The sequence below is a fragment of the Lissotriton vulgaris genome, chromosome 5 (genome assembly GCF_964263255.1).
Source record: "Lissotriton vulgaris chromosome 5, aLisVul1.2, whole genome shotgun sequence".
Lineage (NCBI taxonomy): Eukaryota > Metazoa > Chordata > Amphibia > Caudata > Salamandridae > Lissotriton > Lissotriton vulgaris.
In genome coordinates, this window is record NC_141693.1 from 1,994,455,895 (window position 1) to 1,994,471,028 (window position 15,134).

The 15,134-nt window shown below is 45.0% G+C and overlaps 1 protein-coding gene across 1 annotated transcript in view; it reads right to left on the reverse strand.

Moving 5' to 3' along the window:
- Positions 1-376: 376 nt before the first annotated feature.
- GTF3C4 (general transcription factor IIIC subunit 4) overlaps positions 377-15,134 on the reverse strand; it is a 47,321-nt gene continuing 32,563 nt past the window's right edge. Inside the window, exons 2-5 of the mRNA XM_086924760.1 lie at positions 13,314-15,092; positions 7,818-7,948; positions 7,251-7,339; positions 377-1,364 (exon numbers count right to left, since the gene is read on the reverse strand). Of these exons, the coding sequence (XP_086780886.1) occupies positions 1,300-1,364; positions 7,251-7,339; positions 7,818-7,948; positions 13,314-15,092 (2,064 nt within the window). The 3' untranslated portion in view covers positions 377-1,299. The remainder of the gene's footprint in view (positions 1,365-7,250; positions 7,340-7,817; positions 7,949-13,313; positions 15,093-15,134) is intronic.

The window sequence follows — 15,134 nt, forward strand, 5'->3', positions numbered from 1 at the left end:
TATCATTTCAGTAGCATCACCACACTTTTGGATGCACATTACGTAGCAAATGTCTGCTCGTTAACATGGCCGCTCCAACCAGAGTCAGTCAGAACGCAGGTTTACACGCTGGGCATGCGTAAACGGGGAGTCTTCCAACTGCGGTTTACATCCTTTCACTTCACAAATGTCTCTACAGGAACGTTTACTTCTGTGAGCACAGAAATAAGAGCTTCTTTATTTATGTCTATTAGAGAGCAGTGGGAACTGGATCCATACCTATAAGGTTTCCTGAAATGTGCAATGTTCTTAGCGTCTTTTTCAGGTGCCTTATGTCCCTGGAAAATATTGCAATTTAATCACATCAACCTATTTTCTTACTGAAAACAGAACATAATCAAAGTTAAACAAGAGGCGTTATTTATTTATAAACTCTTGGCAGTAGTACATTAATAAAAAAAAAAAAATGAAGACATCTCAATGTTCGTATGGCGGGTACTAGAGGTCACCTCCTCATGGGCTCCAGCCCAACCTCGGTGCGATCATTCCTGCTGTAACAAGACAATGTACTGCAGGGAGCAGCCTCCGTCGACGACTGCTCTTAACTCGCCCTACAAACCAGGATGCACTCATGACGTGAAGACGACCAGGAGTTTTGGCTACTGGACCCCAACGAACCAAGCTGATGATAAAAGACAAACCAGTTGTGCGGAGGTGGGCATTCATTGCCGATCCCTTAATCAATGCAGGGTGATCTGGTTACCTAAGCAGCTGCCTCCCTGGGATTCCCACAGACCTGGGGTGTGGGGTTTAATCTTCCTTTGCCACTCTAGATTCCTGCTCTGAAACACAAAAGGCTATACACGTGCACACAGTGCAAACGGTGCACCTGCATTTCATGTAGTGTACCTTATGATTTGAGAGCGCAAAAACATTCACTATTAATCTCATGTTTCATTGGGTACCCTTCATGAAACTGGCACAATCTGTGCCTCATATACACTTTCATTTGTTAAGTGTCTCGAAGAGTTTGTGGCAGCTGCAGGTCACACGGCCATGAGTGAGCAGAGCAGACACTGTACAGGGAGAGAAGTTCCTACAACAATCCACACTGCAGGATACATGCCACCCCTTACACAAACATTTAAGGGCTGACGTTCCTGTTCTATTCCCGCAGCAGTGTCTGGAGAATGTTGCTTGGCCACAGTACAATGTGCAAAGGCAGCTGGCTTCATTGTGCACTCTGACTGCAGATGAAGGGGGGTGTTCACTCATCAGCGACCACGTATTTGGTGAGTCAGCGCTCCGCCGGACCAGTCTTCAGAAGACGGGGGAATCACAGAAGTTGCAGGGATCCTGCAGCAGTCTCTGCAGCCACTCGGGATCTAGAAGCAAGAACCAAGGTAGAATTAGCACCACCCAAGGGGAACCGTGCTGCAACACATTATAATGTAAAGAAACACTGACAAAACAGCACTGCTCTAGAGGTCAGTGTCTCTTTTTGGTAATTTACTGGCCAATATTTACTCGAGAAGCAGTGCTTACTCCGACCGTCCCAAAAAAGAAAAGAAGAGACCCCCCCCCCCTCCCACCCCCCTTCCCTCCCACTCATTGTTATAGGGATGGGGACATTTAGATTATTTTCCATTTCTTGCACTTAGGCCTTTACATATAAGGCAAGCAGCTTTGCTGAAGTATACTGTAATTTTTGTTGATTTGACTAACCACCATTCCAGCTGTGGATCCCAGAACAGAAGGAACACATTTGCTTGGCAGAGTTGGTGGACTAGAGCCACTCCAAGGGCAGTCCTGGGGCCTTTCTGCAGATGTGGAAAGTAAAGCATCAGAAGCTCGGGTGGGCCTGTCGGGCACTGCCCTCTACGGGTGGATTTGTATACAGTGGGAAAGCAGCACAGGCCGACAACCCAAATCCGAATGCTGCTGTGTATGGGCGCTTGGGGGGGTTGTGAAGGGCGAAGTGGGTAACAGGCGGCGGCAGCTACTGCACTGCAGGCTCAGAACATCACTGGCTCATATTAGGAGGCCAGTAATGCAGAGAACCAATAAAAAAACACCACCGGACAGCAACAGAGGTGTAACTCATTTTCCTTTCTCACACGAAAGGGCAGTAAGGCACATAATTAGGCTAAAATATACAATAAATACCTAAGTGACTGCTATATAGCATGCTGTGCTTGGAAATTAGATATAGCATTTGAGCTCAAATACATCACACTGCACAGAACATAATGAGCAACCACTATCATGCACATTAAACGCTTGCACAGGAATGCAGGCGCTCTACTTCATGGCTGGAGATTAACAGGAGCGTAAGCGGTCAGATCAGCCCAGGTTCCTGTCATGAGAGCATCATCTGCATAGCTTTTCCACAAAACCAGCCGAAAAATACTATTCAGACAAAGTTAGAGTTTCAATAATCCGGTCACTACACAAACTGAGTCCTTGAAGGAGTCAGTGGATGTGCATGGATATGGGGGAACTCACCAGCACAACTGCTACACAAAGACTATTTCAACGAGCACCAGCTTGTGATAAAGCACGATAAACTTTTCTAGAGACACTGGGGAACGCAGGCCGTAATACCGGCAACAAAGCCATGCCAAATAATCGCAGGACAATATAAGGCAATGCTCAGCGAGCTGAAGGAGTAATGGGATACATTACCAAGGTGTAAACACTTCTAGGTTTATTTGAACAGTTAAACATATTGCCTTAATCAAATTCTATGAAAGAGGCCTGTAGTGCCAACTGCAGGGGTGAGCACACAGTCATCACAAGGAGTGATGGAACTTGGTTTGCTTTGCAACTAATTCACCAGTAACAAAACACATTTTAATTTAAAATGTGAGGCAATAAAGAAAAGAAAACTGAAAGGTCTGTTGAAATTGGATAACTACACAATTTATGTTTTCAAGAATTTGAAATAATTTAAGCAGAGCACGGGATATTTTTTCATTTATTCGATTTTATTTGTACAACCATAGCAGACAGTATTCAAACGAAATACATCATGCAACAGCCCGCCTGGGTATAAGCCTGAGTTATTCACCATATACATTATAGACCCCACACTGACTCCCCCACCACACCCCGTGGAATTTTAGGATCCGCACGGTGTCTTAAATTGTCCATCAGGCTCCATTGAGGCTCAATCTCCATTCCCAATCATGTTCCGCCATGTCCATCTACGTCGAATGACCTTGTGCATCAGGCTCCACAACATATTCTCCTAGAGGCCCCCAAAGGTCTCTCGGTCTAGAGGAGGGCGGCAACAGCTCACCATATTGTTCAGCCATTCACTGAACATATGCATGTCTTTCCACCAATATTTAAATTGAGGAGTCCTTTTGTCACCGCCACCCCTGTCAAAGCCATCCTCTACGGCCCAAGGAGGATGCCATTGCCAGCAGTTTCCTACCGTGCCTCGGGCGTCAAATATGTCTCCCAGTATTAGTTTCATTGGGGATATAGGGGGGGTTGCGCTATTATATCCAGTGCACGCATCACCTGGTTCCAGAATGTCGCAACCGCAGGGCACAGTCAAGAGAGATTGGGGGGGGCGACCACGGCACTTGGGGCAACACATCTGCGGCACGCTGTGTCGGACAACATGCAGCCTTTCATCATGCCAACAGGGGTAGAATAGATCCTGTGAAAGTATTTATAATGATTACGTCTATATTTCCCATTCGAGGAGATTTCTTTGGTTTGTGCACAACAAAAGGACTACTGTTTGTCAGTAATGTCAATACCCAGGTCTACAGACCAATGTGTGCAAGCATTCCATTCAGGTTCGGAGGTAGCGCAGCATACCTTGCTATGCAGGTGCGTCACAAGATGTTTGTCGGATTGGTGCCACTGCACAAAATAGAATACCCCCCAGTCAGGAAGAGCATCCGAAAATGCCGGAATGAGCCGCTTCATAATGTGTTTAAGGATATGGTAGCTTAGCATATCCGACATAGGGGAGGGCGTCTTCGCTATAAAGTTCTCCAAAGGGATGAATTTGTGATTAATAATAATAATAATAATAATAATAGTAATCCACATTTGTAAAGCGCACAATCACCCGTTAGGGTCTCTAGGCGCTGAGGCCGCCGGGTAGATTAAGCAAGCTATTGCCCAGAGTCACATGGTGCTGGGCTGATCTGCCGCTGGTGCCGGGGATCAAACCGTGATCCCCAGATGCCAGAGTCAGTCGCCCCCTAGCCGCGGCACCACACCTCTTCCCCATGGGAATAATTCCCATGTATCAAAGTCATTCGCACTGCAGTACAGAAAGCAGAGCGTAATTGTGTTCAATATAGGTAATCTGCGATCTCGGCCTGGGCCGCTAAGCAAAGGCGGTCTCCGCTGAACTCCACCAGCCGAGTCAGCGCCAAGGCCGAGCACACCACTGTGTGTGTATGTGTATATATATATATATATATATATATATATATATATCCTAGTCTGGCAAAAGTGATCCACCGTAAAGTTTAGACTGAAATGGGCCAGTTCAATCAAGCCGCATTCCAAGGCCACGTGCAGTGCCCAGACATTATAGATCCAATGATGAGCAAACTGTGCCTGAGTCACTAAGTAGTAAAGCGCTAAATGCAGTGCCCCAAACACCCCCACCCAAATCATAGGACTTCTTTAACTTAGACCAGCTTACCCTCAGCTGATTCCCAGCCCATGCCAGAGTGAACATGAAGGAGCACAGGTGTGAAAAAGCGCTCTGCAGAGGGAAATGGGAATGTTCTGAAACAGATACAGTAGTTTTGGAAGCACCAACATTTTCATAAGGGCGATCTTGTCAGTGACCGATGAAGGCAATTTAATCCTTTTCTTGATCGAGTAAGTAAGCCTGGCAAAACAGGTCCCATAGTTTGCCCAACCAACAGTGTCAATATCTCTATGGTTCATTACACTCAAGTATCCGCCCGGCTCGGTTGTCCAGCACAACAGGAATTCGAGCTCCATTCATTAAATGTTATCAGCGAGGGTGACTAATGATGTGTTCCAATTTATTTGGAGCCCTGGCCACCATACATATGCAATTCTATCACATATGAATGGGTTCAAGTTACAGGCAGGGTTAATAAAATTATTAGTAGGAGATCATCCGCAAACATTGACAATAGAGCATGCGGTTATCTGAAGCGCATACCCCATTGGTGGTGACGGTGTTGTAAGGAGGCAGATCATTGACTATGACAATAGCAAAGAGAAGCAAGGACAACAGGCACCCCTGCCTCATCCCTCAGCCAATATTAAATGGCTCAGCCAGTAAGTCATTCACCCATATCCATGCCTTTGGGGAATTCTATAGGAATTTAATTCAATATAAAAATGCCCTTCCCACATACATTCTCTCAAGGACCATAAACAGGAACCCTATTCAACTGAATCAAACGCCTTTCAGCATCTAAAAAAGTAGCCATCACTTCAAGCTTGGAGTCTATTTGATGTGTAACTATAAAGAGTGAATGCAAATTGTCTGCTGTTGAACAGCCAGGTATAAACCCAGACTAGTCCAGCCGGACCAAGGCAGGCATTAGTAGCAAACGTCTATTGGCCAGAAGTTTGACGAGTATTTTACAGTCTAAATTAATTAAGGATATGGGGTGATAAGAGCTACATTTATATGGGGGTTTGTCCAACTTTAAAAGCGTGATAACGATTTGCCTCAGCCATCGAGTTAGGGAGATGACCCGTCTGGAATGCCTCCTCCTAGACCAAGAGTAGGATCGGGGTCAGGCCATCAGCATAAGCTTTATAAAATTCAGCTGGGAGCCAGTCACTCCCAGGAGCGCTAACATTCTTCAATTGGGCAACAACTCCCTTAAGCTCTTCCCCCGTAATCTGCTGGCATAACATCTCCCGGTGCTTAGGAGTCAATCATGCCTGGCAAGCATAATCTAGATAACTATGCATGTTGTGGGTGGAATCTGCTGTTCTGGAGCTATGCAAGTGTTTATAGAAGGCGGTGAAACAATTCAGAATATCTTGTGATCCATGGCATGCCCACCAATCTTCATCTGTGATCCCTGTAATATGGCTCGCCGCCCAATTAACCTGGAGCAGCGGTGCAAGGGTATATACCCCGGGCGTTCTCCCTCACCATAGATACGGACTGATTTGTATTTACTACAAAAATGTATTCCTCTTTCAACCACTTCTTTATGACCCACCCCCTCACCGGCCATACTTCTCTAGTGATTGTTTTTCTCCCTCCAGCTTCACTAATTTGGGATTTTAGAATACCATGTTTTTTGGCAATTCATTCTCCCCTCCCTAATTACCACCTTATATGCCTCCCATAAGGTAAAAGCAGAATCCACAGAGCCCATATTTTAGGTAAAGTAATTCCTAGTGGCTTGGCGTATATCGTTGCTAAACGCCGCATCTAGCAAAGTCTTGGGTCAAATGCACCATAATCAAGTAGTATGGGGCCCAAGGAGAGAGTGTACAGGGCATGTGCGTACTGGAATGTGTCCAGCCCAGAATCTCTTTCATATGAAACCAAGGATCTAACCAGGAGGAGGAGTCATGTACCGATGAATGGAATGTGTGGCCCGGTCGTGGGGGTGCAGCGCCTTCCAAATGTCTAGCATGTTGTTATCTCGTAGGATGTTGTCCATCGTTATCACGGACGTGAAATATGTGTGGGTGGAACCCATCGTGCGATCAAGTGGCGGATATAGTACTGCACTGTGGTTCCCTCCCCAGATCACAGTGTGTGTTTATCCAACATATGGATGTGCGAGATTAAGATTGTAAAACATTCTGGGCTGCGTTTGGGGCAAATGAATTCAGCAGGTTAATATGGAGAGAGCCAAACAGGCCCTGGACCAAAAGATATCTCCCCCTCTGGGTCTCAGAGTGTGTATCAGTGATGGAAATGAGTTGATCTGTGAATTAGTATGTCTAATAAAGTACTGATGGCCTCCAAGCCATGGCAAAGAGCAAGGGATATTAAAGGGATTCATCTGAAGCATCCAACTATGCACACCGTTTTTATTGGTAGTGCATAAACTCAAACACTTCATCAGCAAGCTTGTGGGAAATTTGTCCATGCAGAGAAGACTAAATTGCAAATGCTGAAGTGCTGGTTACTTGCTCTCAAATAACCTTGTAAAGAGTTTCTGCAGTCCGTGGTGGCTTGCACCAGAGGAGCAACTTACTACAAGCAGCAAAGCTAAGCACAATATAAACTGGAATCGTTGCACACCACATGCACACATTTCTTGTTCTTCCTGGCTTACCTTCTGGAACTGAATACCTTGCGATGCCGTCCTGGATCAAACACTTTCTGTAGATCAAGCTCTGGCAGGCCTGGTAGGTTAAGGAACATCTGAAAGAAAAAAAAAAAATCAGCATACAAATTATGATGTGGTAGTTTGATTCAAACGCTGAAAGATATTATTGCCTATGGGGAGGGTTATTTTCAATCATGACATGTAGGATTTTAGTAAAGCATCAATTCTGTCATAAAGCTGATCAGGAGATGTCTACAGTGACTAAATAAAACAACTGCGATACCAGTGAAGAGCACACCATAGTGGTGTGTAGAGTGTGACCAGCACTTTAATGAAGCTTCCATCTACAAACAGAGAAGCAAGGACAGCAAATAAATAAATAAATAAATAAATCGGTGCCACTACGGGTGTTTTTCATACCAATGAATAAGGATCCACCTCTTCTGCCACGCACTTACTGGCCTTGTGGTAGCACTCCCAAGCACACCACTGGAGATCACCAACCTTCAACCTTTAGCCCTCTTTTTCCACAACATACATACCGTTTTGGAAAGAAAACCCTTGCATGCCTACCTTCGCCAGATATGTCCATTCGAACAGACGGCCTGCTTGCGATCAGTGAAAGGCAGGATCTCTTTGCACAGGCTGCAGTGCTCTGGGAACGTTTGCTTGTTCATCTTCTTGAGTACGTGTCCAATCAGTACCTAAGGGTATAGCACAAAGTAAGCAAAATCTACTGACTGGCCACTTGGCAAGGGCTAATTGTACATCTCAAAGCACAGGTTTGTTTATTCATGCACTTTTAGGTGTCTCTGGGCTAGCAAGACTACCATTATAACGCAGTTAGGCTATCAAACATCAGAAGAACTGGAGGTACAGGCACTAAGGAAACCAATCAACGACTGGCAGCCAAGGAGCGCTGTCTTTCCCCAAAGGATTATCTGAGATTACAAAACATTAACCCTACCAAACCACCGACGCTCACAATATATATATATTAAATGTACTATTTTCAAGCTGCCTGAAATCCTGTATAATTTACAGATTGAGGATCTATAGATTGAAACCCTCCTACTGCACGAGGCTCCAAATTACTTTATAAAGAAGAGGGTGCTACAGACTAGAAAGGTCCGAAACCTTGGTTACAATCCCATCTAATCTTGTGGTTGAACCAACATTTGTACAGAGAAGTCTGTGGGATTCCTTAATTATATGCCTAATGTCCGAAAGTCCCTAAATGACCTACATTTTTTCTTATATAAAAATAAGCATTATTAAAGCCAATAGGTCTCTCGTCTTTGGGCCTACTTGTTTTGCCAATGATTTTCGGTGACAATGAACAGCATCAGTTAAAAGCAACGCTTTTTGCGGATACCATTAAGTAATAGTATAAAAAGTGCAATGATGCAGCCCCTATAGATATATATTTTTTTTTTGCCGAGTTTTATATACCGTAAACTTGACCCGAATCGGGTATCAGAGCGCTTTACATAGCACCAGTTATGTTACATGAGGACATACATTCATTTTTGTTAGGCACGGGGAGATTAAGTGATTTGCCCAGAATCACCGTAGGTTTAGCGTCATAACCGAGACTCGAACCCAGTTCCCCAGGTCAGGCGCCCTAGCCGTTAGGCCAACTGGTTGCATCATTCTGTAGCACACGCATCAATCACTGTTTGTGTGCGTCTATAGAGTGATGAAGGTGACGTTTCCTATTCTTTATTGACTCATGTAAACCACCATTGCGATTGGTCATAAAAATAAGTGTGCTGAAGCGCTTTTGTGGCCGTCCAATATCAATTTGCTGTTGGCCCTTACATAAAATACAGACATTCTCACACACACACACACACACACACATATATATATATATATATACACATATATACACACACACGAAAAACTGCAGGGTGGGGGCGTATTGGAAAAGCAGGTTGTGAATAAGCAATAGGAAGCACGAGACAGCAGCATAAAAGGATGGAGCGGGGGCAAAGCACACGAGGAAGTGAGCAACACGGAATGCACAGGAGAAAGAGTGAGTCACCACAAAGGCAAATGCAAACAGAGCAGGGGATGGAAAGAGAAAAAACAGAAAGAAGAGCACCCAGAACCGCATACTCTGATGGGGTGTTTAACCGAAAAGTGAAAGTCAGCGAGTCAAGAGAGTGGTAAAGAGACTATGCTCCAGGGGAGGAACAAACAAGATGGCCAAGAAAAGGCATTGAATAAGAAGCAAGGAAATGAGAGTAACACTAAAGCTAACCAATGGGCGGGTCCCTGTAAGCTTTTTGTAAGCTCATGATTGTTTTTTTTTGCAACAAGACAGCTTGCAGCCTCAGCCTATTAAATAGCCATAGCATGTCTAGACACAGAAACTCGAGGCAGATGCACAACGCTTGCATTTTGCGACTCGCAAATTGCATTGGTTTGCGACTCACAAAATGCAATGTATAACAGTGTCTCAGATACGGTTTGCGATTCCCAATGGGGTTGCAAATTGCATGTCTCATCAATATCCATGAGGCAAGCGCAATTTGCGACCCCATTGGGAAAGGCTAGCACTCACAGGGATAGTGACCCATTGGGGTCAGCAGATCACCAGGTCTGTGACTGCTTTTTCAATAAAGAAGTTTTTTTGTTGTTTTTTTATGCTACTTGTTTTCCATAAAGGGAAAAAGGATGCATTTAAAAAAAAAAAAAAAAAGTAACTTTTCAGTTTTATTTTTTCCCCAAAAAATATTTTCGCACCATTTCACAAAGGGGAAGGGGTCCCCTGTAGACCCATTACCGTTTGCGAATGGTTTACCACCTACTCGAAGTAGGTGGTGAACTGTGTGTTTTGCAACTGAAAACAATGGTACATACCATTTGGACTCGCTATTAGGAAGTGACGCCCTTGGCACACCCCTTCCTAATAGCAAGTCGCAAACACTATTTTGCGAGTCTGACTCGCAAAATAGCGCTGGTGCATACCACCACCGCTTTTTGCGGTCGCAAAGAAGTTGAATACCCTTTTGCGGCCGCAAAAAACAGTTGTACATCTGGCCCAAGGTCTTTTTCCGATGCATTTAAATGAATTAAGAAATACAACACTCCTATTGTGCCTTCGGATGAAAGCCTAGTATTTACGTTTTATTTATATTTTCTAAAAAGTCAATGCATTGTACCAGAGCATGTGTACAGCAGTCATAACGGCACGTTGTTGGCATTGGTTCAGAATGTGAACAAGTTCAACCCTTTGTGATAGTCAGACAAGTTCCCATTTTAAGCTTAAATAGAAGACTCCCAAACACTGCGAAGCCATAAACATTTTTACTTTCTGGTTTAGAGCGTCCTGATTACTCCAGTCACTACTGATAGACCTGTGTATCGCAAATGCTAACAGAAGCTCTAGCAGCCTTGCTCCTTAAGATTCACAGTCATCACTTTCCACCGACCGGGACACTGCCTCCGCTTTTGGCACTCTGAATCTAAGGCCGGTCCCCTACTGGTTCCTTAGAAACAGACTTTCACCAGGTTTTTGGTTTTAGTGTGTTTTTTCTTTGGAATTGCCCATTCCAAGTTTTTTTCCCCTCTCACCTTCATAAATTCTCCAAGTCTTGTTTTAATTATTACACCTCCATGTCATCTTTCCACAAATGCTTGTTTTCCCACCTAGTCTGTTAAAACAGCTTTCACCTTCATGGATTCAAACTTTTATCAGGCCCTTGTAAGGTAGTCAACTTCCTCTCTTCGTGACCCAGTGCATCTGTACTGGGCACATTTTGAATGATTACAGCAGCCTGGAGCTAGACTGGTGGACAACAGCAACATGTAACTACCTTTAGACACGATATTTGCCAAGCTGCTGGGTGACAGTTTGGCTTTCAGGGTGCAAGACGTTCATGAATTAGGTGTAAAGTTACAGGCTGACTTGCAGCGCGGTTGCCTCTTTAAAGAATATGAGGAGTAAATCTACTGTTTATTTAAGGTAAGGCACAGAGGGTGGCGTTAAGATTTACTTTTTATATTGCAGAACACAGACCTGCAGAAACTTATATGGCCCCTGATCCTTAACCTCATCACTGCGGCGGCTATTCCGCCCCAGCGGTAAGGGGGCGGGGGGCCGCGCGGCACGCCCATGCTGGTGACGGAACCGCTCAGTCACCAGCCGCAGTTGAGCTGTGCTCATGACGGAGCGGTTCCGTCATGGCCCGCCCGCTTAATAAAACGCGCCGCGCAGGCGCAAAATCAGCGCAGTGCAGGCGCGTCGGGCGGGCCATGACGGAACCGCTCCGTCATCAGCACAGCGCCACCGCGGCTGATGATGGAGCGGTTCCGTCATCAGCACGGAAAGGGTTAAAGGCCCGAGGACCTCGACTGTCTACATTCTCTCCTGCTGCTAAGCACTGCTGTGTGAGACTGGGTTCTGGGGTACTTTAATAGCTGTTTTTTGTGGTGAATTATAGCAGGCTCAGATTGAATCAGGGTAAATATTGGGGGGGGGCAGGGGGGAGCGGACTTTATGTATATGGGCACTTCTTGAGTAATATGAGGTTCAGAATGTCAGCAAGTTCATTTTAAAACAATTGTTGATGTTTTTGAAGTAACGTTTGGACAATAGATTTCGAGAGTGTTACGCAGTCACAATGCAGTGCACTGTTGTGGCAGATAAGTCTTTTGGTAGTGACAGATAAAAATAGGCGTGGTGTTAAGACTATCCACGTGCTTCGCTTGGGCAGCCTAAGCGTGTGTCAACCTTGCTGAATGCTCACAATATGCACAAATTAACTGCCTTTTGCTTTGTTTACCTTTTTTATGATCTGCAGTGTCTGCCTACGATCAGACATGTTTTTTTCCCCTGCCTTTCTCAAACACAAAGTTGATTCCCCTTTCTTAGGGCACTAAAATTAATCTAGTGCAAGTCTTTTGTGTGTGAAAACTTCAGTGAGTTTGAATGGTCTCCCATGTTGCGTCCTATACTAGGCTTCTGAGATCCTAGAATAAAGGTACTTCATGCAAAGGGTTTTCAGATAAATGGTACTTGTGTTGTAGTGCTCTTTTTTGTCTGGGATTAGTTTGATACCCAACTCGGTGGTGTTAAGTTTAGCTCCACAATGTTTTCTCTACGCAAGCAGAGTCTCATATACAATTATTCTGCAAGTGGCAGTGGCACAACTGCAGGGCACCCTCCACGCCTCTTCTTCACTTCAGCAGGTTCATCATTTTGAATGAGCTGCATGCTTGCTCTTGCAGAAAGCCTTTGGCCTGCATTTAATTTGTCAGTGCATGCGCTAGAATCTTGTGCATGGATAATTGAATTACCACTCCTGGTATAAGCAGTATTAGCATAAATGTACTTCTAAAAGCAAATAACTTGCGTTAAGTGGTTACAAAATGTAATAGTGTAGAATTAGCAGCAACGTTTGGCTGGTCCACATTCCAGTGTGTGCATTTGCAGTGCAGTAAAATCACATTATTTCAAAATTAATTAAAGTGCTTAATGTGTGATGAGCAATGACCTGAACATTTAACCCTACTGGTGTACACACCCTATCATCCCTAAACGTTGGAAGTAATGTTTCCACAGAAGATCAAGGGGCACCACCTAGCAGAGCCCTTGAAACGAACTGACCCAAATGCTACTTCATCCTGGCTCTATACTTACCGTGGCTGACTCTGGTATGAAATCCAGGAGCAGTCGGTCATGCTTCAGACCACCTCATTTTGTGACGTGCTACTCAGCTTGTTTTACATCAAGAGTGAAAGTACCTGTCTGTTCAATTCTGTGATGAGGGTGGAGGAGAAGCAGGTAACAGAAAGGTACAGAAATATTGTAGTTATCACCAACATTTTAGATCCTGGGAAGTAGAGCTGGAAAGCCACCATTTACGAAAATGTACATATCCACTGGCTAAAGCGATGGACTTTTCTTAAGGATCTTAAGAGCTCAGCCTTCAGGAGGGAGGGAAATGTGATCTTGGGACTGGAAGGTTAGGGTTAGTTTATTTTTTATTAAAAATCAAATTAGTACACTTCATTAAGCAAGACTACCCAGTAAAACTTGAATTTGCAGTTTAGCCTTACCCGAGCAGTGCGGTCTTCGTGCTCCTCATCGGAGGTCAGGAAGTCGCAGACTCCTCTGGTTGGAATGCTGGTGTTCTCGACGATCCATGTGTGCATGTACACTTCTCCCAGGACACGCTTCATACGCTCGCGGGTCAAATGCATTTCCACTGCTTCAATCTTCCCTTGCGTCTCCAAAAGCTTCTCCTCCATCATTTCCTGTACTTCAGTTTCACATGAAGGAGCTATATCTGTTGACTCCAAAGAGGTCTCTCCTTCTGCCTTTTCACTTTCCTGTTCCTCAGAAACGTTGCTCTCTTCTGCACCAGTATCGGTTATCAGGACTTTCGTTTCATTGTGCGAAGCCCTCCAAGGAGGGTCTGCAGGAGACTTCTTTAAAGACTGGCAATATATTCTAAGCAGGAACAACCTCAAACGCCAAAAGTATGGAGCCCCATCCTCAATCTTTTTATCTAAGGCTTCTTGCAAGAACTGTGGGATTTGCCTGTCTTTTAAAATCTTCCATCGCACTATATCAGTCAGATCCACCTGTTTGAACAAATTTTGGACAGGGGACTCAAGAAGCTGTGCCGCAGCTTCCTCAAATGTTTTTAGCATAATGAACTGAACTTGGTACGTCTTGTTAACAGGATGAAGACCATTGTTCATGCCCTCGGTGGTGATGCAGGCCAGGTAGGCTCCGCATGGGCTGACAGCAATGCCGTGGGTTTTTACGGAGCCGAAGATTTCGTGCACCTTGATCAACTGGTGTTCAAACCTCAACGCCACATCAGTGAATATGGGGATTAGCTGCCGCACTTTTGCGTCACCTGAGCAGGTGTAAACTGTGCCGTTCTGCTTGTCAGCAGTCATTGAGACGATAGGTAATGAATGAAGTCCAGTAACGTGGGAGTTATGAACATTTAAACCGACTTTGGTGATTAGAAGCAGGCACCAGAAGACATAGGGCCCTCGAGCAGCCACCACCAGGCTGCAGTTGCATTTCTGGTAGGGGTGGTACAAAGGGAGGCATTGAATGCTGTGCACTGGCATCTGGTCGGCATCTTGCCAAAGCACCACCGGCTGCCTCAATGTGAAGTAGCCTTTGACTGCTTTCAGGTTGACAGGAAGGATTTTAACTGGTCCATGATTGCTTCCTACTATTAGTCCACTCATTTTACGGTTACAATGCTCGTATTCCCACCAGGATAAGACACTAGGAGCACTGATTCCAGATTCAATCGTATTGCAGGAAGTGATGGATTCTTTACCTACAAAGGGAAGCTGAAACTGCCAGACTGCAATGTTTCCATTCTCGAAGAGGACTGCCAAAAGTACAGAGCCAACATCACGACACTGATTGTTCTGGTTTACCTGCTGAGTGGTGCAGATACCAGACCACTCCATGCGCACCGGTGTCTGCATGCTGTGGCGCCTCTGAAATTCTGCAAAGTCCCCAAGTTCTCCTTTCGGGATGTCCCCTTTGCAGAGTTTGAAGTTAGCTTCGTAGAGCCGATCCCCATACAGCTCAGTCAGATCCACCAGCTGGACCCACTGCAATCTGTTCAGATTGGCTTGAACGGTCAGTCGATTGTCTAGAGTGAGTGCTGCTAAGAGGCATCGCCCATTGGCATCGCAGCCCATTGGGGACCAGCTGGTGTACTTGAATCCTCGCATGGATGGTAAGGATTTCGCGTCTGGGTTGAATACTCTGTCGAGCATAAAAGTCTGGCTGACGGTTGGATCGCTGGAGCTGGCAAATTTTTGTTTACATTCTTCCACTTCTTCTTTTATGCCGACCTGAAAGAAACCACGTCATTAATGAGGGATCCACAAAACACT